The sequence below is a fragment of the Petaurus breviceps genome, unplaced genomic scaffold (genome assembly GCF_028583685.1).
Source record: "Petaurus breviceps papuanus isolate PSGF00001 unplaced genomic scaffold, PetGlider_PUasm1.0 76, whole genome shotgun sequence".
In the NCBI taxonomy this organism is placed as follows: Eukaryota; Metazoa; Chordata; class Mammalia; order Diprotodontia; family Petauridae; genus Petaurus; species Petaurus breviceps.
The window spans coordinates 55286069-55312357 of NW_027186473.1; the positions used below are offsets into that span (position 1 = coordinate 55286069).

The 26289-nt window shown below is 33.9% G+C and overlaps 1 protein-coding gene across 2 annotated transcripts in view; it reads right to left on the bottom strand.

Annotated features, from left to right (window-relative positions):
• Positions 1-26289, bottom strand: part of LRBA (LPS responsive beige-like anchor protein) — a 737508-nt gene that overhangs the window by 653958 nt on the left and 57261 nt on the right. For both annotated transcript variants that reach the window (XM_069105500.1, XM_069105498.1), the window contains exons 10-15: positions 17197-18171; positions 12436-12614; positions 11127-11280; positions 10525-10705; positions 7692-7819; positions 6983-7090 (exon numbers count right to left, since the gene is read on the bottom strand). In XM_069105500.1, coding sequence (XP_068961601.1) covers positions 6983-7090; positions 7692-7819; positions 10525-10705; positions 11127-11280; positions 12436-12614; positions 17197-18171 — 1725 coding nt within the window. The remainder of the gene's footprint in view (positions 1-6982; positions 7091-7691; positions 7820-10524; positions 10706-11126; positions 11281-12435; positions 12615-17196; positions 18172-26289) is intronic.

A 26289-nucleotide genomic window follows, 5' to 3' on the forward strand; every position in this document is an offset into this window, starting at 1 on the left:
TAAAATCCTAACATTCCACATTACAGGTGCAAGAGATTGGCAAATTTGACCAAAAAAAAAAAATTGGCAAATGTGGGAAGAGCTGTGGGAAAACAGGTACATTAATGTAACAGTGGTAGAACTAGTAGTGATCCTGGTGTTCTAGAAAGCAACTTGGAATTATTCCCAAAAAGCTATTAAACTGGGCGTACCATTTGATCTGGCCGAACTGCTACTAGGTCTACATCTGCAGAGATTTCAAAGAAAAAGGGAAAAACTCATATATACAAAAATATATTCTTATCAGCTCTTTCTGCAGTAGCAAAGAATTAGAAACTGGGAGATGCCTACTGCTGAGGAATGGATAAATAAGTTATGTATATGAATTTGCTGGAATACTGTTGTGTTCTAAAAGATGATGAAATAAATACTTTGACAGAGACCCAAGAAGAAGTATATGAGGTCTTATATGACACACAGTAAAGGAAGCAGAACCAGGAGAACAATTTATATAACAACAATAATATGGCAAAGACAAACAACTATGAAAGACTTGGGAATTCTAAGTAACACATTGACCAACTCTGATTCCAGAGTACCCATGATGAAATATGATACTCATCTCCTTACAGAGAAGTGATAGTCTCAGAAATTCCAAATTGAAACATGTTTGTTTTGGAGATGGCAAATGTAAGAATTTGCTTTATTTGACTATATATGTTTATAACAGGATAATAAAAGTTTTGTTTTTCTTTCTCATGGAGAGGGATAAAGGGGAGAACAAAGCATATTTTAATTAATTAGAAAAATAATTTTTTTTGAAGGGGAAATAGTGACTGTCAAGAGCCAGCATGGTTTCACCAAAAGGTCATGCAAGATTAATCGTTTCCTTTTTTAAAAGGATTACCAAACTGAGGCTTATACTACACCAACATTCCTTGACAGTTTTCATACAAAATGGCATCTAGTTATATTTTCCCAATCTTATACTTATGACGTTCATAAATTCTACTTTAAGTCTTTATATTTGTCCCTATTAAATTTCAACTTATTGTACTGTCACCAGCATTTATTGTGGCTGAGATACTTTGGGATACTGCTATTGAACATATGAAATATGCCTCCCAAAACAATGCTAGCTGCAAGTTCCATCAGCACTCAAACTGCACATTATCCAAACCATTATTAATTTTTTTCAAATCTGAATAAAAATAGGGCAAAGGACAAATTCTTGGGGAAAACAATTAAAGGTCTTGTCCTGCAGTGAAACTAATTAATGGAAGGTTATTTTTAATCTATTCATTCAATTACTCCTTAATTCACCAAACTGGATCTACCTATTTTCCTTGCTAAAATCTCCTTATCTCACAAAAGAAAGCATTATGAAACATTGTTAAATGCTTTGCTGAAAACTGGATAAATTATGTTTATAAAATTCCCCTAATAGTAACTCTATTCATTGTGTTCATAACATAAAAGAAAATAAAAAACTTTTTCATAAGAAAAATGATAATTTTCTTCTTAAAACGAGGCAAAGAGATTATATGCTAAATAACCTGCTAGAATGTGTGAAGGTATATGTACCAAAGAATAAAGAATCTCTAATGTTCAAGAGAGTTGGAAAAGACATTAAAATAATCAGGAAAGTAACAAGAGTACTATGTAGCCCATACTGTTTATGTTCATAGTATGTAGATATTCTTACAAGATAATATACATTAACATTTTTTAAAAATGGAATGTATCAGTTGGAAAAAAAATACTGAAATGCTACCTGAGATCAGTCATAAAATAAGCAGAAGACATTAAAAGGACAAGAAGATTAAGGTAAGGATAAATGCAGAGCTCTATCCTGTGTTTATACTCTATGAAAGCTCTCACAAGAAAATTAAAGACAAAATTATGAAGAAAAGAGGTCTAACGGTAAAAAAAAAATGGAACTGAGTATTCCAAATATTTAAAGGTCACCAAAGATACTAAGAAAGCCTTCAAAATGGAAGAAGACAAAATCAACAAAACTAAAGATATGAAACCAAAACATTGGCCATTAAGACTTGTCATATATACAATAAGGTATTGATGGTATTAGCCACTCGGTCACAGTATCTAAAACTTTAATAAACATATTCTCAAATTTCTCACTTCCATTACTGTTAATTTAATAAATAGTGAACATCTAAGATAGTTTTAAATGTGACATAACTCAGTATTTCCCCTTAAAATTCATTGTTGCGGTTGTTCAGTTGTTTCAGTCATGTTTGACTCTTCAGGACCTCATTTGGGGTTTTCTTGGTAAAGACAATGGAATGGTTTGCCATTTCCTTCTCTAGCTCATTTTGCTGAAGGAAAACTGAGGCAAACAGGGTTAAGTGACTTGCCCAGGTCACAAAACAAGTAAGTCTCTGAGGCCAGATTTAAACTCATGAAGATGACTCTTTCTCTGATTCCTAATCCAGTACGCTATCCACTATAACTCAGCTGCCCTAGAAGATTCATAGCCAAACATTAGTAACCATTAGATCTAGCAAAACCAACATCTATATCAGGGTATGACACATAAACTGAGGATGTGGGTATAAGCTGAGTTTGATGTAATGATAAAAAATTTAATTAAGGGGTGAAAAGAAACTATTGTATTGGGAGAAGAGGAAAGGAGGAGGCAGAGAGAGTAAATCACATACTATGAAGAGGCACAAAGACCTATTACAGTAGAGGGAAAGAAATGAGAGGTGAGCATTCTTTGAATCTTATTCTCATCAGATTTGACTCAAAGAGGAGATAATATAAAAAAGTCAGTTTGGTACAGAAATCTATATTACTTGGAGGGTGAAGAGAAGGGAGGGGAAAAAAAAGGGAAGAAGTAGTAGGGGAAAGGAGAAAGAAAAGGGAGGAGCACTGAAGGAAGAAGGGCAGATCAAAAGAGGCCAGAAGCAAAACACTGGTGAGGAGGGAAATTGAGAAAGAAGAGAGAAAAGCATAAACAGGGGAGGAAATAGGATGTAGAGAAAGACAAAGTTACTCATCATAACTGTGAATATGAATGGGATGAACTCTCCCCCCAAAAAAGAAATGGATAGCAAAACGGATTAAAACCCATAATCCTACAATCTGTTGTTTACAAGAAACAAATTTAAAGCAGAGAGATACATGCAGACTAAAGCTAAAAGTCTTGAGCAGAATATACTATGCTTCAACTTCAACTAATATAAAAAAAGCAGGGGTAGCAGTCCTGATCTCTGACAAGGCAAAAACAAAAACAGATCAAATTAAAAGAGATAAAGTCCTGCTAAAAAGTACCATAGACAGGGAAGTAATATCAATACTAAATATATACACAGCAAATGGTATAGCATCCAAACTCATAGAAGAGAAGTTAAGGGAGTTACAGGAAGAAATAGACAGCAAAACCATAGTAGTGGGGGACCTAACTTCCCTCTCTCAGAACTAGATAAATCTAAGCACAAAATAAATAAGAGGTCAAGGAGGTAAATAGAATTTTAGAAAAATTAGATGTAGTAGACCTCTGGAAAAGAGAGAATGGAGACAGAAAGTAATTTTTCAGAAAAGACATTTTTCCTCAGTAGTGCATAGCACCTACACAAAAACTGACCATGAACCAGGGCATAAAAACCTCACAATCAAATGCAGAAAAACATAAATATTAAATATATCCTTTTCAGATCATAATGCTATAAAAATTATATGCAATAAAGGGCCATGGAAAGAATAAGTAAAAATTAATTGGAAACTATATAATCTAATCCTAAAGAATGAGTTGGTCAAACAACAAGTCATAGAAACAATGGATAACTTTATTCAAGAGAATGTCAATAATGAGACAACATAACAAAACTTAAAGGATGCAGCCAAAGGAGATCTTAGGAGAAATTTTGTATCTCTGAATGCTTACATGAATAAAATAGAATAAGAGGCAATCGAAGAATTGGGCATACAACTAAAGAAGCTAGAAAAAGAACAAATTAAAAATCCCCAAATATCTACCAAATTAGAAATTCTGAAAATCAAAGGAGACATTAATAAAACTGAAATTAAGAAAACTACTTAACTAATGAAATTAAGAGTCAGTTTTTTAAAAATTAATAATAATAAAATAGATAAACCTTTGGTTAATTTCATTAAAAAAAGAAAAAAAATACTGGAGATGACAAAGTGTTCCAGGAGTTTATTGAGTTGGGGGTGGGGGCCTAGTACGGTTGAACCTGAACTTTAGGAAGAGCCTTTTGACAGATGATAGGGAGATGGACTAGAGGGGAGAGAGTCTGAGGTAGGGACAACAACCAGAAAATAACTGCAATAGTTCAAGCATGAGGTAATGACTGCACAGGTGAGGCTATCAATAGGGTAGTCATAGTGTCAGAGGAGAGAAGAAGGAGATGGTATATTTGACTTGTTACAAAGGTAAAATAAACAAAATAATGTTTTCAAACATACAAAATGAAATACACATGATGACAAAAGAAACCAATTGCACTGAATACAATTACCAAAATATTTTTAAAACAGACCTAACAATAAGAACTTCAGCCTTAAAGTTTGTATTATACTTCTTTCACAAAAGTACCTCTATTTAAAGACAGCTAGGTGATACAGTGAAAAGACCACCGGACTTTAAGTGTCAGTCAGAAGTGAGTTCAAATTATACTTTGAGGAAATCACTAACTTCTGTCAGCTTCGGTTTCCTCATCTGTAAAATGTGGGCAACAGCAGTAGCACCTACTTCTCAGGGATGTTGTGAAAATCATTACCTCTATACTCTTTGTATCATCAGTTACTACTACCATCATTCTAGTACAAGACAATAACAACCTATATAGACTACACAGACTATTAAATAACCTTCTGATCAGCCTTCCCACCTTAATTCTCTTATTCTTCCAATCCTTCATACCACTGCCTCATGATTTGACCCTGTTAATTCTTTGCTCAAAACTTTTAAAATCCTCTTTATTTCCCAACAAACCCCTCAGGCCTGACCCTCAACAACCTTTCAGAATGTATATAGAGAAGAGTAAAAAACATTCTTCTCCCCTGTAAAATACATTCAAATAAATTGCTGGGTCTCCTGGGATATCCTCTACTTTCCCATATACATACTTCTGATAATACCTAGAATGACCTTCCATCTTGTCTACCTGTCTCAAAAGACATTTCCTCCATTAAGTTTTCCATGATCTCCAGGGGCTCCTCTAGAACAAATTAATTTTATACCCTCACTCCTCACATGAGACTTGGTATTTCATGTAAATAATACGTCCCATTTTGTATTAAAGGTGAATGTGTTAGAAGATATATGCTCTAAAAAAAGTAAAAAGCAAGGCCTTATGTTTGAATCTCTCATAGCAGAAACCACATTGCCATAAACATTGTAGATGATTAAAAAGGGCATGCTAAATTGAACTATATCATGATATAAAGAAATTATACCTAGCATGATTTAATCTTTTTAGTAATATTGACTGCTCTGAATAGCATGACTAAAAATTGCTTGATTTTTCTCATACTTCTCAAAATTAAGCTGACAAATTGTGATAGTAATGGCAATTAAAGATTCCCCTGTATTGGCTTGGTTTTCAAATTGATTGTGTTAAAACCCAGAGCTTGTTAATCCCACCTGTGAGATGGACTTGTTGATGTGAAAAGAAAGTCCTGAACTGGGAGGAGCTGGTGACATAGATTTGGAGAGACAAGAGAGAGGCGGAAGATCTTTTTGGAAGCAGCACCTCGTGGAGAGAGAGAGACTAAGAGAATTGCTGGTGGCCGCTTTGAATTGCCCTGGACTTTTGAGACCTGCCCCCTGAGCTGCCAAGGACTGAGGAGACATGGCTGTTTTGCTGGTACTTTGTCGGTCTGTTTTGATGTTATTTTGCCAGATTTGTCCACTGGTGAAAGACAGTCCTTTTGTTGAAGAAGTCCTGGAACCTGGCTGTTCACTAAGAAGCCCTGAGACTGTCCTGCAGACAGAGAGTGAATACTGTCCACTGGTGAAGGACAGTGCTGTTGTTGCAGGGGTCTGGGAGCCTTTCTGTTGGTTCAGAAGCCCTGAAGAAGGATTTTCTTGTTGTATGTTTACAGAAATCCTGGGAGAGGGCTTTGCTAATGTGTTCAGGGGTTCTAGGACTGTTCTACAGACAGAGGATAAATTCATGAAGGGATTGGCAATGTATCTTATGGCCTTGCTAAGCCTTGTCTCCCCAGGAACTAAGATTGCTGAGAACTTGCCTCCTGTCAAGATGAAGAAAAGACCTCCATTTGGGTATTAAGTGCTGTGTTTAAACTTGATGTAACTCTGGGGTAGATAAAATTGTGATCCAGGGGTGGGGAACTTTTGACCTTATGTTTGGAAACTAATCTCCATTTGAGAAGAGGGGCTTTGTGGTGGACTTAATTAAGGTATAGCCTAGGGGTGGAGAAGTATTTAGAACAGAGACTTTGTAATTGATTGAATGTTTGGAAAGTCCTGGGGTGGGGTAGTCCTTGGAGATTATTTAATCACATTTAGTAAATGCTGTATTTGGAATGATGTCATGTTTTGATCTTCTCTGTTCTTGGTTGGTCACTGAATAAAATGGAGAGCACCTATGCTGGTATTCTGAACCTTGGGAAGTTGCCTTTCCTTGGCATTATATTACACAAATCTACAATGAAATTCATTATTTTTCATCTTCCATAAATACTTCCTTTTGTTCAAAATGATGTTGTACAAATTGTTAACTAGAACAGATTTCTGGGATCCCTTGCCATTCCCTCTCTTTCTTTCCTTGGTTCTGAATATTTCCCCTTTCTGATGTATACTTCGATTGCAAGAAATTTGAACCCATTATAATGGTAACTTGCTCTCTAAAAACTTGTTTTCCTTATTACTAAAAGTATTTTAAAGCCTATGGGATTCCTCAACATGAAGGTGGATTCCTGAGGATGAGAACAAATTTTATAAGTTGAGAAAGCAGAAACAATTATCACTGCAACAAGTAACATGACATACTATATCTCTGAAGACAACTGCTCTAAGCCGGTTAATATCCATGTCTTGCAGAAGTCTGTCGAGATCTCTTACTGGAGATATGCCACCAGTTACAATATCCACTGGACTCTAAGAAATAAAATCAAAGAGATGTTAAAAAATTTTACACACACACACACACATCATTCAAAGAACCACAAAAGTAGAACATGGCATATACCTATTATTAGTTCTTTTGTTTTTGCTTAAACTCAGACACATCACACTATTGAATAACCAGTCTACTAAGGAAGTGATACAGCAAGAAAGATAAATGCCATATCTAAAGAAAGAAACAGTCCAAGAAATTAAAAAAGCAAACATTAAGAAAAGCAGAAAAAACTAAACAGGAATAAAATTCTCCTTATAGTTTAAAAACATACACATTTAATATTATGTTTATAAATTTAAAAAACTGCATTAGGAAGTCCAATTTTTTTTTTTACGACAGTTTTCAGAGTTAAATTTAATCATGGGGTGGCCAGGTGGCTCAGTGAGTAAAACAGCACTGGCCCCAGAGTCGGGATGACCTGGGATTGAATCCGGGCTCTGATACTTAGCACCACACCCAGAAATAACTGGCCATGTAACCTTGAGCAAGTTACTTAAGCCCAATTGCTTATAAAAAAAAAATTAATCATGAAATTACAATATATATGTTTATTTAAAATTCATTAATCTATATGCTTACCTTTGCTGCAGACTTTCCAGTGCTTATCAAACTATGTGCTGTTCCATGTACTTTTGCTGGGTCTCTACTGGGTTTCAGCTGTGAATACTGCTGACACTCTAAACAATTTCTTACTGCCACAGCACAAACTATTTTAAAAAAAAAAGGTAGGGGCAGATAGAGAGAGAAGAGGTAGAATTTGTGTTTAAGAAAAGGAAAATTAATTACTTGGAATGATTTTTATATACCAAAGCACAATATGCATACATATATATGTATGTATATATAATGTTTATTACAATATGAATGAACAATTTGAATGACTAGTATGTATATTATAATATGTATATTAGAACTAAAAGATCAGATTACCTTTCATAAGTTTTAAAAGTAGTATATGTTATAAGTTATTATTAACTGAACCTCCTACCTTGGTGGTATGTTGGTATCTAATCCAGAAACTAAGGGAAAATCTATCTCCCAAATTTCCATACTTCACAATCCATAAAAACTAACAATTATTACTACCATCAAAGGTGAGAAACTTAAAAAAAAAAAAGGGAAAGGGGAGAGTTGTGGCATAAAAAATTGACTAAAGGAATATTTGTTAGAGGAGACAAAATCATATTAGCAGTTTATGTTATGCTTCACTTTTATAGAGGGCCACATCCCATCATGATGGCCTCATCCCATCAACTATTGTCAGTTGCACACTGATCTGTTCATAATAAAAATAATTTACACTAATATAAACAGGGAATGGGGCAGGTGCGGGGCAGCTAGGTGGCAGGGTGGATAAAGAGCCAGGCCTGGAGTCAGAAAAACCAAAGTTCAAATCTGGGGTCAGACACTTAGTAGCTGTTATGACCTTGGGCAAAATTAAACCCTGTTGCCTCAATTTTCACATCTATAAAAATGAAGAAGAAAAGGAAATGACAAACCATTCCAGTCTCTTTGCCAAGAAAACTCCAAATGGGGTAAACAAAGAGTCAGACACAACTAAAAAATGACTCAGCAACAATAATAACAAAGTATAAATGACATATCTATAGGATTGGATAATTGCTCACATAAATTTACAGCGTTATAGTTTAGAGGACACTTTCTTCACAACTCTGGTTAGATATTAATTTTATGTGGGGGAGGGGGAAGAGAACGACTATCTCAAAGTCCTTACATAACATGCCAAAGGTTAATTTCAAGAAATTAGAAAGATCAAGCTCAAACCCACATACTCTAACTGCAAACCCATGGCCGTGTCCATTAGACCACCCTGGCTCTCAAGTGGGACATAGAATTTGGGTCTGGAAAGGATTCAGCTTTTACATATAGTGTTAAACAAAGAAGAAAGTAGTTTTCCACTTCCTCCCATTAAAGAATATAAAGTCCTCTATATAGGTAAGAAAGAGGGTATGGAGATAGGTTTTATAAAATCACTTAGGACTCAGTGATAATTCTCAGTATTTTATTCCCTGGTAGATAGATTCCTGGAGTTAGTTAATGGTGGGCTGACAAGTTAGACAATCCCATAAACTTTCAGAGACTAAATGGAGACATCAAACTCCTCTTTAGAAATGGAAACAACACTAACAGGCACAAGAGTTAACATTTATATAATACTAAATATATAAGTAAAGCATGAACTGGGCCAAGCACTTTATAATTAAAATATACTCATAGAGAGGAGTAGCAACCTAGTAAGATAACTGATACCTTAACATGAATTAATTATATAATATAATCAGCCCCTAGCTGATCTGACAGCACTCAAGGTTAATAGGTGTTTTGATATAAGCTAAGATAATTTTTCACTGAAGGAGATTTTGAAGACCAGGAATAGGTCAGAGTGGATGACCTGATGTCCCAAGCCTCTTCTGGTTCTAACAAAGTGGAAGAAATAAAAACAGAAGACTCACATTTTCTTCCTCCCCTATCCTCAGAGCTACAGGAATATTGTATCATTACATAGAAGCTAAAGATATTACAGATGCTTACTATATATACTTACTATACATATATAAAGATACTATTTTAAATTGTGAGATATATATACATAAGCATCAGAGTCCAGGTAGACTTCTTTTCCGCTTTATTCTCACAAAAAAAAAATCCAGTATATTTCCTCTTCATTATTTAGTTTGATGTTAAGAAATACTTTAAACTATTCTATTTCAATTAATACACCAAACAATAAATTTCAAAGTGTTTAAATAACATTCTGAATGAGATAATTAACTGAAAAATCCAAATGCAAGGTTTAACTCAATAATTTCACAATTAACAGAATTTTTATAAATCCAAATTATGTTCCTATTAACATATATTACAATTTCAAAATGAGATTTAGGTTTTTTTTGACCCACACTTCTCCATTCCTTATCAAATTGTTTTTGTCAACAAACCATTAATTTAAGCCTTCTGTAAAAGAGAAAAATATTCTCACTGTTCTACCTAGAACGTCTAGAAATTTTAAGTCTAGCTTCAAAAAGTGCAATATTATTACTTGAAAGGGTATCTAAACAAAGAACAGCTATGATGAACCATATTTTTTAATAAATGGTTAAGTATCACTAGAAATTAGTACATTCATGACCTCAGTGTAAAGAACTACTAGATAATACTTAAGAATAATAATGTTGGTCTTCAGTCTCAGATAAGCACTTGTCATGATTTTAACTTTGATCTCAAAAATTTCGGAATAAAGATAAATTTTATCCCAATATAAATATATTAGTGACATTTCTAACTTAATAGAGAAGTACTCAAAAAGCATTTATCAAATTCTTACTATGCGTAAACCACTCGGCCTTCTCTAAAGATAAAAAAGAAACTGGAAATAATGTTTCACACTTACCCAATCTGAGGCACTGCCGCAAAATTCCTCCAGATGACATATTTTTCTCGGCTTCGATTTCCGTAAAGCCAAGAGAACTTGCAAAAATTAACACATCTACAAGGCTAATTAACCGCTGCAAAAATGTCACAGAGGTCTCTATTGTAAGACCCTGAGTTGGTTCAATATTCTCCAATTCATGCTGCAAAAAAGTGAAGTTCAGCATTACAATATGCCAAGTGTCATGAGGAAACACATTTTTTTAAATATTGTACAATTTGTGAATTTTAAAAAAGGCAAGTTTGCAAAATATACAACACTAGGTTGTTCTCTGTCATATCATTATGTGCTATCACAAGTAATTAAAGTAAACTGATGAAACAGGTTCTTAGTCATATTCTCCCACTGGTACTAGACACTGAAATAGGTATACTTTTTATTCTTAGACTAGACAACACTTTCAAGAGCAGTAAAATTTTTAAGGTTAATTGAATTATAGTTTCAAAAGGCATATAAAAAACATATTGCTCAACTTTCAATTACTAAAACTGCTCATTTTTAACAAATAAAGATGTATAACTAGTGTCTGCTCACCAATTTTAATTAATACTGTAAGAACTTACCGTTGTAGATGTAGCAGCTGAAAGCAATGGCAATATACCTCCACAAGACATGACCATATTGTCCATTACTTGGGAGATGAGATGAATTGTGTTATGTACAAAGATAACATTATCACTGCTATTCACAAAATCCATAACTGTCTTTGTTGAATGGCTGTTAAAAGAAAAATCATGTTTACCGACAAATCCAAAGAAAGGGAATCAGTTTGCCTACTTGAAAGAAGGAATAAGGGAGTGGTTGTTACCTTGAAAGCATAAGAATGATGATGATGTGTAAGATACCTTATGCTTCTGAACTTCATTTAGTGGAACATATCATTCCTAATCAGACTATTCATGCCACTTTTTGTTTTGCAGCATTAACAATATTAACTTTATAAATAATACACAAAGTAGAACCAAAACTGGACTTTGGTAAATGACTAAACAAATTATGGTACGTGAATAAAACACAATATTAGTATGCTATAAAGGCATAAAAAATTCAGAGAATCATGGAAGAGTTCTATGAATTGATGGAGAATGAAGTAAGCGGAACCATTAATATAATATAAAAAATGACAATAACACTGTGAAGAGAAAAGGAAAAAAAATGTGAATGAGACATTAACAAAGAAGCTTGTCCTTGGAGAAAAGTTGAAAAAATGCACCTCTCAGCCTTCTTTGCCAAGGTAAGGTACTCTAAGTGGGGAATATTGTATATAATGTCAGGTTTGGTTAATCTGAGTTACTTTTGCTGAACTGTTACCTGTTGCCCTGTCCCACTATCCACTGATTTTTATTTTGTTACAAGGTATAGCTCACATGGTAAAGGGAAAGGAACATATTTGGAAATGGAGGTATAAAAAAAATAAGAAATTGTAAAATTATAATATTATTTCTACTAACTTCTAAAAATTATCACTGAAAATGCCAAAAACAGGCAATCAATTCCAGCAAGTATGGTACATGTGCAAATAAAATAGGAGTTAGCAAAGATCAGAAAATTCCTTCAGTTTTTTAACTGATTTTAATATACAGGACAAAGTATTATTCTTACATTTCATATTTATAACAAATGGCACAACTATAATGTTCTCAGAGGCCAAAGGTTTTATAATCATATACTTATATACTATTCATGCAGGGCAACTAAAATTTACAGTTTGAAATGAAAACTCATGTCTACATTAATGCCTACTTATATCCTATTTTTATTAGTAACCTATAAAATAACAGATAACATAAAATTTGATTTACTCAACATACTTATTTCAAACAAAAATAAAATTAGTGCACATCTTCTGAAAAACAGAACCAATGAACAAACCTTCTCCACATCTGTATATCTGTTTCTATGGAAAACAACAAGTCTGTGAGTAAACGCTGGTGCATTTGGGACCACCTGAACTCAGGAATACGAAACATAGTAGATCTGGAATCTCTTCTTTGTCCATTGGCTAGAGCAGGTGGTATTTCTTGTCCTATTTGTTCCTGTTCTCTTGATAACTAAGTAGAGAAAATATAAACATCAAGTCATCTTCAAAGAAGATAATAGAAAAAAAAAAACAGGGCAAGCACAAAAGGATAAACAATCAATGACTACTGCATCTCATTGGTATGGTAATTTTACAACTACAGTTGTGGATGGTTAATACATACTAACACTTTCTATAAGAACAGAAGTGTTACTATACAACTGTGCAAATTTCAACACACCATCAATCAGTGATAACCAATTTGCTTCCATTGTGTTATCTGTATTATCAGTTTTAGCCAAGATAAAAGTAAAATCAGTGCTTAATATTTATTTAACCCTATTTAACGCTACTACCATATAAGAGAGATAAGTAATGCCATAAGGAAGAGGGCCTAAGATACAGGTTGGATGGAAGGAAAATCTAAGAAGAGAGTGAAAGACAGAAAACTAATAAACAAAGAGAACGAAATCAACAAATAACACGATGGCCCTTGATGATACCAATGGCAGAGTCATTTTAGCTAGGGGGGAGGGAAGGGGGAGGAGAGAAGAAGGAAACAACATACAAAATTCATTCAGAAATCTGAAAGCATAATGAGAATTAGCTCTGCAGAAAGAAATGTTGCATTACATTCATTACAAACACTATATGGCTGCACAGTAGGAAGTGTTCAGGTGTTGTTCAGTTGTTTTTCAGTTATACATGACTCTCTGTAACTCCATCAGCAATGTTCTTGGCAAAGATACTGAAGTGGTTTGCCATTTCCATCACCAGCTGATTTTACAGATGAGGAACTAAAAGCAGAGTTAAGTGATTTGCCCAGGGTCACCCAGCTAGGAAGTGTCTGATAACAGATTTGAACTCAGAAAGATAAGTCTTCCTGACTTCAGGCCAGGCCCTCTATCCCCTGTGCCACTAGTTGCCCAGGAACTATTCAAGAGGACAGCAAATATTACTTCAGCTGACCAAAATGGTAAGAGAAAACTCTGTTCAAAAGAAAGACTTTCAGGCAATGTTTTTTGGTTAAAACTTATTTTGGTGGCTTCTAAAAGACATGTTCTAGTTGTTTGCACTCAGAAATAAAGATGCCTTTATAATCTTAGGAAACAGAAGAAAAGGCAAGTCATTATATCTAGGACAAAAGATATAAAAATGAAGAAGAGACACATTATTATAAAGAGCACTCAAAATAAAGAATTAAAAGAATATCCTTCCAAAAATAATAATGTGGGGGCAGGCAGGTAGCACAGCAATTAAGAGCACCAGCCCCAGTGTCGGGATGACCTGCAGGTCGAATCTGGGCTCAGACACTTAGCACCCACCCAGAAACACCTGGCCATGTAACCTTGAGCAAGTTATTTAGCCCCAATTGCTCAGGGGTGGCCAGGTGGCTCAGCGAGTAAGAGCACGGGCTCCAGTGTTGGGATGACCTGGGGATCAAACCCAGGATCAGATACTTAGCACCACACCCAGAAATAACTGGCCATGTAACCTTGAGCAAGTTACTTAACCCCAATTGCTTTAAAAAAATAATAATAATAATGTGTTTTATAACTTAGGCCATACATTAGAAGTACAGAACAAATGGTACTGCGTTCTTCCCTTTCCCTACCTCCTCAAAATGCTCATGAAAGTGGGGAGGGAAGAGAATCATGATTTCAAGAAAAAGAAGCCTGAAATCTAGGGGACAGGGGGAAGGTAGAACAAAAGATAGGCACTGCTATCAGGCAATCCAATTTAGTTTCTCTTTCCTTCCCGCTCCTACTCCTATCTGTTGTTTGCATATATTTGGGTCCCTTGGGTACTTGAAAAAAATTTGAAAGTACCATATAACACTACCAACTAATTCTAGCCGAGCCATTTCTTGCAGGTCCACTCAAATTCTCCCAATAAAAATGTGTAAGTCTCCAAAATTCAAATCTTGGGGCAACTTTCTCAATCTGCCATGTCTTAGAAAATGCAATGAAAACTATACACTTTTTCCTAATAGCAATATGTTGTATGGTTATTTATAAACATTATGATACTACCATCTTCCATTTGTAGAACAATTTACATTTTTCAAAGAAGTTTCATTAAAATTATTTCATTTGGGGGCAGCTAGGTGGTGCAGTGAATAGAATACTGGCCCTGGAGTCAGGAGAACCTGAGTTCAAATCTGGCCTCAGACACAACACAAAAACTAACCACATGACCTTGGGCAAGTCACTTAACACCAATTGCCCTCCAAAAAGCAAAAAAAAAAAAAAAATTTTCATTTAAACCTAAAAATAACTTTAAACATAGAGCTAGGAGAGAACTTAGAGGCCATCTAGCCCAGAACCCTTTCTTTACAGATGAGGACCTGAGGGTCAGTGAGGTCAGGTGTTCTCAGGGGGAGATCACAGAGCTGGAATCCAACGTGAAGCCTCTTCCTCTCAATGTAGCCTTCCTCACACTCCGCCAAAATGCCTATCATAAGCAGGACCAATAATATTATCCCATTTTAATTCAACTAAAATTTTACCAATGAGAAAACTAGGGCTGTGGGGAGTTACCTGAGTTGTTCAAAGTGACACTGCCAACAAGAATCTAGATTGGAAACAATTTCCTTTTTTTCCTAATAAGGTATTTCCATTATAATATTATCTTCCCCATTAAGATCACACCAAAGACATCAAAATCAAAGACATTTTGAGAATACGAGTGCTATATTCAGTACACAAGGGAAAAAAAAATTTCTAGGAGTCTCAGATTTTCTTCCATAGATAGTTTTTAAATCAGAGAATTAATTTCCTCATGAAATGTCTTCAAGGCAGGCAATGTTGGTGTTACTAGAAGATTGGATTCCTTTTAATAACAATTTCCACACTAGTAAAAGAAGGGCACTTCAACCCCATCCACTCAAGATAACTAATAAGAACTCAGAGAGAGAGGAAAGTAGTCATATGCCTCTGGGGATCAATAAAGGTCAATAAAGTTAGAAGAGTGAGCCTAGAGAGGGCATTATATGTGAAGAAAACATCTGGAATAAATATGGGGCCTTTCAAATTTGCAAAGATCCACTGGAAAGATGCTCTACTCAGGACTTTATTGGGTATACTAGTTTTTTAATCCACTAAAAAAAAATTTTTATTTTAGGCTGCAATTTATACAACAGTCTATTACCCAAAGTGTCTCTTAAGTCAGGTCAACTTCTTTGTGATAATCTTTGTTTCTTTGAAAGCTTAAGTACTAATAACTGTTGTGCTTGTACATTTACAAGTACTGAGGCTGACATGGGAAATATGTCTTTTATATTCCTGAAATATCAGTACCTAGTAATTTGCACCACATGAGTTAATAAATATTTTTGTTTTCATTTTAAGCAAATCTTGGGTTTCATTTTTTATTCAATACATGATTCTAGACGAGCTAATATGAAATCCTTATGCCTGCAAGTCTACAACATAAGACCTTTCTTCTGACCAAAAACCTTGAATAATTAACATCAAAGGTTTAATTATTTTGGGAAGTCCCACATATAACAGCCTATAGCTGCTACTTTTGGATGAGCCTGGAATTCCATTAGGATTGCCCTTGGTTAGGATTCACTGGGAAAACATGTGGGTGCTCTTTGGCATGTGAGGAAATTTGCCCAGGTACCAAAAGTTGGCCTATTATACAGAAACTACTTTATACTGTACAAAGGAGCACCTAAAGATTTTGTTCAGACCCCAGTCGGATGGCTCTATACACTGTGGCGATCACAAAAAACTTTTCAATTTGGTTTCTCACCTAAAGATAAGAATGTTACTTCCAGAGAACCCAAGTAACTTAGGTCCTATAGGAAGAATGCCATATACTCTATGAGCTCTACAGGGATTAGACAAAAAAGCATTTATGAGATAGAAGGCTTATTTTTTTATTCTTTAATTTTTCTGGATTGGGGAAAGCATGTTTAAATAAAATAAGTACCTGATAACTTATGAGAACTCTTTAAAATGATATCTGCATGTTAAGTTGCTTCACTATATATTTATAAGCAAGAAAGGACATTAATTCAAGATTTACTTATAAACTGTGCCACATATAATTTTCCTGAAATTCTGTAGTGATAAAAATAAAATGGTAAAACTTCTCTAAGTCACTAGAGAGCCCATAGCTATAGTATGTAGTAAACAAACCACAATAGATGTGCTGAAGATAGCAAATGTCATTCATAAACTGAGAAGAGTGTAGTAATGTCCCAAACTCATGACCCCTAAGGATTGCATTAGAACCCTGCGGAGAGTACCAGTGAGCCACATTCTAGGAGCTATGATTGTTAGTATTACCAGGGGGTGGGAGAGTAAGCCCAGAGTTTACAATTGACTATATAAATTGTCCTACTTTATTTTAAATGTTTTTTAATGTTGGTTCAACATATACTATTAAAACAGACTGTTTCAAGAAAAACAAAGGTAAATTATTTCAGATTAAATTTCTAAAATCCCTCCAAAAGGAATAGTTAGAAATTAAATCTTTAGGTTTAAACATTTATATAGCGATTTAAAAATAACAATCAACTCCACAACAAAATGATACTATGTAAGTTTTCCATGTCTAATTTTAACCCAAGATGACAGCACTGAAAAAGCAACAGTACCTACCTCAGGACTGGGCCGCTGAGGCTGAGAAGTTTCCATGCTTGTACTGGCTTTTAATTCCAGTCTCTCAGTATCTGTAGCTACACTGGAAACATCCAACTTGGCAATCTTTTTCTCAGAAGGAATATTACTTTCTGAGCTGGTGATATGTCCATCAATAACTGTTCTAGATCCATCATCATGGTCAGTCATTTTATTTCCTTCTTCTAACATCTGGTTGATTTCTGCTTGGGCTACAACTTTGGAAGAAGTTACTTCCATTGGGGTATCTAAATCTGGCAAGGCCTCAACTAATATTTCAGGATCCACTTTTTCACTGGCTTCAGGTACAACTGAAGATAACTCATCTTGCTTAAGTTCAACAGGTAACATACTCGCCTCTGAACATCTAAGAGATAGATGATTTTCCTCTTGCTGTTCATCAGGAGCACTACTTTCAACTTTAAGTTCAACATAATCCTCTTCATCTTCCACTGTAGACTCATCCAAAATTTCAGGAACATCTGAAGTATCTTCTCCTGATGGTATACTTAGGACTATAGGTATATTATCTTTCTCACTCACTTTGGTAGAATCAGAAAAGTCACTCACGGCTTCTTTTACCCTAGGAGCTACTTCTAAATTGTCTTTACATTCTGCTTCCTTGGTCAGTACTCCCTCCAAATCTATTTTATCTGGTCCTTTGTGGTTTTCTTCCTCAGATTTTCTTTCCTCACCATTTGATATGTGATTTTGTGGTTCTGTATTAGATTCTACAATGTCTTTGACCGGCTCGTCATCATCATTACTGCTAATACAAATAGAAGTATTTTCCTTTACTTCTAATTGTGAAACATCTTCTGGAACTTCAATATCCCTGCTAACACCAGAGACTGATTGGACTGGACTTGAGGGGCCCAGTCCTATTTCTTCACCAACTTTCCCTTGGTATTCTCTGAATACATTAGCTAGGTTTTCTTTATGCATTTCGAAAGTTACCTATATAAAAAAAGGTAAAGAAAATTTAAAGTACTCAAAAGGAACACAGCATATTTTAGTATATTTTCAAAGACATTATCTATAAAGCATAATCAAATCTAGTTTATAAATGTCCTTGTGATAAAATGAGATAAACAACAGAAAGCTTATATATTGATTATATGATAGGGAGAGATACAAAGACAAAAAACCATTTAGTCTTACTGCCTCCAAGAATCATTACACTTATGCAGTGGCTAATGTATAGGTTTCCAAACTATTCTTAAAAATTAACAGTAACATGGAGAAGAAGGAGTCCTACCAAATTCTTTTTATGACACAAATATGGTACCGACACCAAAATTGGGAAGGGCCAAAACAAAGAAAGAAAACCAATTTCCCTCATGAATATAGAGGCAAAAAATTTAAATAAAATATTAGCAAAGAGACTACAAGAACTTATCATGAGAATAATACACTTTGATCACATCAAACTTATTCCAGGAATGCAAGGATGGTTCAATATTAGGAAAACTATCAGTATAATAAATCAAATCAACAACAAAACTAGTAGAAACCATATGATTATCTCAATAAATGCAGAAAAAGCCTGTGACAAAATACAACATCCATTTCTATTAAAAACACTTGAAAGTATAGGAATAAATGGAGTCTTCCTTAAAATAAAAAGCAGTATCTATCTATAACCATCAGCAAGTATATATAATGGGGATAAGCTAAAAACATTTCCAATAAGATCGGGGGTGAAACAAGGATGTCCACTACCACCCCTCTTATTCAATTTGGTTCTAGAAATGTTTGCTGTAGCAATAAGAGAAGAAAAAGAAATCTAAGGAATCAGGTTAGGCAAAGAAGAGACTCTTTTCAGATGATATGATGATATACTTAGAGAATCCTAGGGAGTGAAGTAAAAATATACTTGAGATAATACATAAATTTGGCAAAGTTGCAGGATATAAAATAAACCCACATAAACCCTCAGCATTCCTACACATTTCTAATGAAGTCCAACAACAAGAAATAGAAAGAAAAATTTCATTTAAGTTACTGTAGACACTATAAAATATTTGGGAATCTACCTGCCAAAACAAACAAAAAATTATATGAACACAATTATGAAACACTTTTCACACAAATAAAGTCAGATCTAAATAATTGGAAAAACATCAACTGCTCATGGCTAGGTCAAGTTAATATAATAAAAAGGACTATTTTACCTAAATTAATTTACCTATTTAGTGCCATACCAATAAATCTACCAAAAAATCTACTTTTTAGAGCTAGAAAAAAATAGCAACAAAAATCATCTGGAAAAAGAAAAGGTCCAGAATATCAAGGGATTTAAGGAAAAGAAATGCTAGAGAAGTTGGCCTAGGCATACCAGATTTTAAAAAGAAATCAAAGGAATCAAGTTAGGCAAAGAAGAGACCAAGCTATCACTCTTCGCAGATGATATGATGATATACTTAGAGAATCCTAGAGAATCAAGTAAAAAACTGCTTGAGACAATAAATAAATTTGGCAAAGTTGCAGAATATAAAATAAACCCACATAAATCCTTGGCATTCCTATATATTTCCAATGAAACTCAACAGCAAGAAGTAGAAAGAGAAATCCCATTTAAAGTTACTGTAGACATTATAAAATATTTGGGAATCTACCTGCCAAAACAAACCCAGGACCTGTATGATCATAACTACAAAACACTTTTCACACAAATAAAGTCAGATCTAACTAATTGGAAAAATATCAATTGCTCATGGCTGGGTCGAGCTAATATAATAAAAATGACAATTTTACCTAAATTAAATTATATATTTAGTGCCATACCAATTAATTTACCAAAAAACTACTTTATAGAGTTAGAAAAAATAGTAACAAAATTCATCCTGAAGAATAAATGGTCCAGAATATCAAGGGAATTAATGGAAAAAAAAATGCTAGGGAAGGTGGACTAGCTTTACCAGATTTCAATCTGTACTATAAAGCAACAGTTATCAAAACTACTTGGTACTGGCTGAGGAATAGAGTGGGAGATCAGTAGAATAGATTAGGTACACTTGACACCGCAGTCAATGACTATAGTAATCTACTGTCTGTCAAACTCAAAGACTGTAGCTTCTGGGATAAGAATTCACTATTTCACAAAAACTGCTGGGAAAACTAGAACATAGCATGGCGGAAACTGTGCATAGACCAATATATTACATCACATACCAAAATAAATTCTAAATGGATGCAAGATTTAGATATAAAGGCTAAGACTGGAAGCAATCTGGGAGAGCAAGGAATAGTTTAACTGTCTGATCAATAGAGAAGGGAGGAATTTATAACCAAACAAGAAATAGAGAACATTACAAAATTCAAAATGGATAATTTTGATTACATTAAATTGAAAAGGTTTTGTACAAATAAAGTTAATGTAACCAAGATTAGGAGGGAAGTGGAAAATTGGGAAAGAATTTTTACAACCAGTGTCTCTGATAAAAGCTTCATTTCTAAAATATACAGACAACTGAGTAAAATTTATAAGAATACAAGTCATTCCCCAATTGATAAATGGTCAAAGGATATGAACAGGCAGTTTTCAGAGGAAGAAATTAAAGATATCTATAAGCATATGAAAAAATGCTCTAAATCACTATTGATTAGAGAAATGCAAATCAAAACAACTCTAAGGTACCACATCTCACTGGTCAGATTGGTTAACATGAAAAAACAGGAAAATTATAACTGCTGGAGGGGATGTGGAAAAACTGGAACACTAATATACTGTTGGTGAAGTTGTGAATTGATTAAACCATTCTGGAGAGCAATCTGGAACTATGCCCAAAAGGCTATAAATAAGCGCATACCCGTTGACCCAGCAATAACACTTCTAGGGCTGTATACCAAAGAGATCACAGCAGTGGGAAAGGGCCCATTAGTGCAAAAATATTTATAGCAGCTCTTTTTGTGGTGGCAAAGAATTGGAAATCAAGGGGATGTCCATCAAGTGTGGAATAGCCAAACAAGTTATGGTATATGAATGTAATGGAATATTATTGTGCTATAAGAAATGAGGAGCAAACTGATTTCATAAAAACCTGGAGAGACTTATATAAACTGATGCTTAGTGAGGAGAGTAGAACCAGGAGAACTTTGTACACAATTACAGACACATCTTATGTGTGACGACTAACTTGGATAGACTAGGCTCCTCTCAGTAATGCAAGGTTATAAGACCATCCAAAAGACTCATGATAGAAAAGGATATCCTCATCCAGAGAAAGAACTACGGAGTCTAAATGCAGATTTAGTAAACTATTTGCTCTTTTTTTTCTGTTTTATTTTCTTTTGTTTCTTCTTTCTCATTGTTCACTCCACTGGTTATAATCCTTCTTTACAACTTGACTAAAGTTTAATGTGAAGGTATTTGTAGATCCTATATTTGATTACATGCTGCCATGGGCGGGGAGCGGGGGGAGAACAGGGGGAGAAAATTTGAAACTCAAGGAACTATGGAACTAAATGTAAACCAAAAGTAAATAAATAAACTTTTTTTTAAATTAACAGTAAGAGAAACTGTAAATGCAACTCTATTCTTTGTTCAAGGATTTAATCATGCATACTGTCAGGAAGTCCATTCTGTAACAGATAATATGTCCCTACTGCTAGAATTTCCCTTCCTTCTGTCTACAAAATGATCAAAAGCAGATGTTCACCTTCCTTCATATATAGTAAAGCTTCAAATATTCAAACTGTTAAATTATCCTAGATTCCTTTTCCTAAGAATCCTTCTAAACCTTCTCCAAATATCCTAAATCTTCTCTAATTTTCTTTCTTTTATATTTTTTCATCCTAATCTTTCAATGACATAAACTGGTCATAACACTTCAAAAGTACAACTGTGTCCTAGCTTATAAAACAACAGTTTTTAATTGCTTACTCCTCCTATGTCTCACTGAAACATGCACCCTCTTTCCTGGAATAATGTTAACATAGTACACATTATCTCATCTTAGAGAGATCCCTCAATAATTCATTTCAATGACTACTCCTTTTTGATTTGTCACTTTTGCACCTTACAAAATAGAGCCTTTTGGAAACATTATTTCTAAATGAAGTGAGATTAAATTCAGTTTTTGGTCAGATTCTAGAAGATTATCCCAGCTGATCATATTGAAAATAATTATTATACTTTCATGTGGACCCTTTTCACTGAAAATGTACCTAAATATATTTGTAGTCTTTCAAAGAGTGAAATAATATCAATAAGCATTACAATCAACAAGCATTTGATAAAAAAAAATTTAATGTTTGGCAGGCCTCATGCTACTTAGTAGTATCCAAAGACCAAAAAAAATAAAAAGATCCAGCACTCAAGGAGCTTACACTCTAAGGGAGAGAAGCAGAGTTACCATGGTGTTCTTGGCAGCAAGTGCCATGCTTTGCACATATGAAGCACTTACTGAATGCTTATTGGAATGACTTCATAGAAAGGACACTGACTTCTGAAGTCCCTTTACAACTTCAAAATCTCTGACACTGATTCATCTTTAGCAACTTGGTGAAAACAAAGAACCCAGATAGTCTCAACAGCACTATAGTGCTCTTTTGACTCTTAAGAAATTTTACACAAATTTATGTAATCGAAACAACTTCACTTACTTAATGGTGGAAATCTTAATCATATTATTACATTAAGAAAATTATATGAAAATAAAAGGATGGACAATAAATTTTCTTTTTTTCTTCCGTAGACATCATTTACTTTTACCATTTGGATGTACTATGTAAAAATATATTAAATATGTACAATAGTCATATGTCAAGTACCATAATTTTTAAAATGAAAATAGTGTTGAGGAAATATATTTATTAATTATAAATGTATGGGTAATTTTTAGAAGTATTTGAAAAACATAAAATTAACCAGAGCTAAAAGGATTCATCTGGTCAATTCTCTTACCTTGAAAAACAAAGCAATCTCAGCAAAGGAAACAAAACATCAAAGTTTGATCCATTTAATGGATCATTTAAAAGATGATCCATTTAATTTACTATGTTCTATGTTACAGACCAAACACAAACCATAATATTAACAGAATCCCTTCTTCTCTTTCACTTCCAATTCCATTATCTTAGCTGAGTTGTTTTCTTTGAAAAAAATCTCTGCAGTGATACTACTGTATGATCCCCCTACTGAAAACTGATAAATCCACTCCTTATGTTACTAAACAATTTTTAAACATTTTAAAAAATGTTTTATAGACGTTCTGTATTCACATCACATTTTGTATATAAGGGAGTCATCTCTGTATATAAGGAGGAAGTCATCCTTTTTAACAAAGAATAAGAAGGGGAAAAAAACAGTTCAGAAAATTAATCAACATAATTTAATCCAACACCACAGTGTTCTACACCAATAACCACCTACTTTTTGAAGCCAAAAAAGGAGAGAAATGAACTCTCCACTCTGGGGCCAATTTTGATCATTATAATTACTACATTCAGTTTCTATTTCTCTATTTTTGTGGGGAGGTTTTCTATTTATGTTATAATTATTGTGTATATTATTTTGCTGGTTCACCTTACTTCATTGTGCATCAGTTTATATAATCTTTTCATGTCTTCCTGTGTTCTTGCTTTTCATCACTTCTTATAGCAGTTATTTTCCATTATATTCATGATTTGAATATCCATTATATTCACATCTGGCATCCATAACATCCTTAATATTCCTTGTATTTGGTCATGAACCAAAATTGTTTAGGCATTTCCTATCAATAGACATTTACAATGTTTCCAATGTTGCTTAAGGATATGGAATATCCTTTATTATGGAGAATGTACAAGCTTTTCATGTCTATTTCTGACCTCCTTTGGATACATCTACTAGTGGATCTAGCAGCAAAGAAAATGGACATCCAAGCCATTTTCTTAAAATACTCCCAAACTGTTTTCCAAAATGGCTTCATCTAGCTATCTGGGAAAGCAACTCAGAATTGTGCAAAAAAGTCACTAAACTATATACACTCTTTGATGTACTGATTCTACTAATAGACCTATATTCGAAAAAGACCAGAGAACAGGGAAAGGATTAATGTATACAAAAATATTTATAGCAGATTATTCTTCACCAGCAAAAACTGGAAAACAAAATAATAACCACCTAGTAGAGATTGGCAAAACAAATTATGGAATATATATATATAAACAAATAGATATACATCTATCTATAGCTATATATATATAAACTCTGTACCATAAATTATATATTTTATTATAAAACATATGATTATATAATAAATATATACATGTATAAAATATTACTGTACCATAAAAACAGGGGGAAAGATAGTTTTAGAGAAACTGGGAAGATTTTATGTGAATTGATAGCATGAATACAGAATCAGAAGAATAAGTTATACAGTTACCAGTATTAAAGAAAAACTACTTTTAAAGACTTGAGAGCTATGATGGATTAAATTTTAAAAATGATTTTAGAGGATGAAAAATGAAACCTGATACTCATCTACAGACAGTAATGATGAATAGAAAAAAAAACTACATATTTTTGGAGAGTTTTATCTTTTGTTCTTATTCATTTGAAAAGAGAAATGTTGGGTAGAAAAAAATAAAATGTTTTTTTAAAAAATAAAAGATAAAACCCGGAAGAAGGATCTACCTAAAACCATCAACAAGCATTACTTGTAACTTGGATGAGCCAGAAACCTTCCCAATAACAACAGAAATGCAACTAAGATGCCCATTTTCGTCAATATTATTCAGTATTTTATTAGAAATGTCTGCAAACAATAAGAAAAGAAAAAGAACTAAAGGAATAAGAATGGGCAATGAGGTAATGAATCTATCTCTTTTCAAAGACAATATGATATACCTGGAAAATATTAAAGATTCAACTAAAAAGTTAGTGGAAACAATATTAACAATTTAGCAAAGTAGCAAGATATAAAGGAAACCAGCATAAAATATCAGCATTTCTATATATCACCAACAAAATCCTGCAAGAGTAACTGCAGGCGGTACAAAATGCCTGGGGCATTTTGTGAAGACAAACCCAGGAACTACACAAACTTAATTATAAAATATTTCTTAACAAAAATAAAGTCAGACTGAGTAGCTCATATAAGGCCACGTGGAACTTTGATTGTTTCAGTGTAACACTGTGAAATCATCTCTGCTATTTTCTGTAGCATTTCTGAATGCCCTATATATCTTCATTTCAATTAAGCATATAAGCTCCTGCTTCTATGTACTTGCGACTCAGGAGACAAAATTGTAGTGATCCAGTCCTTCAATTATCTCATATTACCTGATACCTTATTAACAAGTCCCCCTGGTGCCTGGCAGTATCCTAGTCATAATGTTCCTGCACCCTTTTGGCAGAGAACATTAAGAAGACCCTAGTATTACCACATCTCTAGGATGAAAAAGGGGCTGGAAAAAGTGCTCATTGCAACTCAGGGATTACCTGACCTAAATTTGTGAACTCCATCTTCTACTTCTGTCTTGGAAACCCATGAAGGGTTTCCTTTGGGATTTGGTTGCAAGAGTCAGAGATGGAAATCTCAGAACTACAGTAGCCCTATTTATAAACTCTCTTCTACATTACCCTTAGTATCACAGTTCTGGAAGACAGTAAAATATAGGCTGGCCCAACCTCATGAACAATTAATTATGGACCCCAAAGCATTGTACAACTTTGTAGCAGGGGAAGCCAGGTATACAAGCAATGACTTACTGATAAGCCCACTTGGCTTAATATTCATAAGCCATTTCTTTTCAGAATTTTCTTAATGAAACAAAACTGTAAATATAGTAACTTATATAACTGAATTTAAACTATTTCACATCAGTATTTGGTAATGAAATAGTACTTAAGACCTAGATGGTATTCTATTTATTTTCCTTCATTGATTAATTTGGAATTAGGCCACACTTTAGATCATTTCCAAAGGGAGAAAGGATTGTTAGTTTATGGAACTTAAATAAATGACAAGAAACAAACTTAATAGCCTTCTCCCCTTGCTCTATCAATGGTACCTTCTTCTAATCTAAAGAGTGGGTGGTAGTTGTACAACAGAACAGAAATAGTGTTAACCTATGAATACT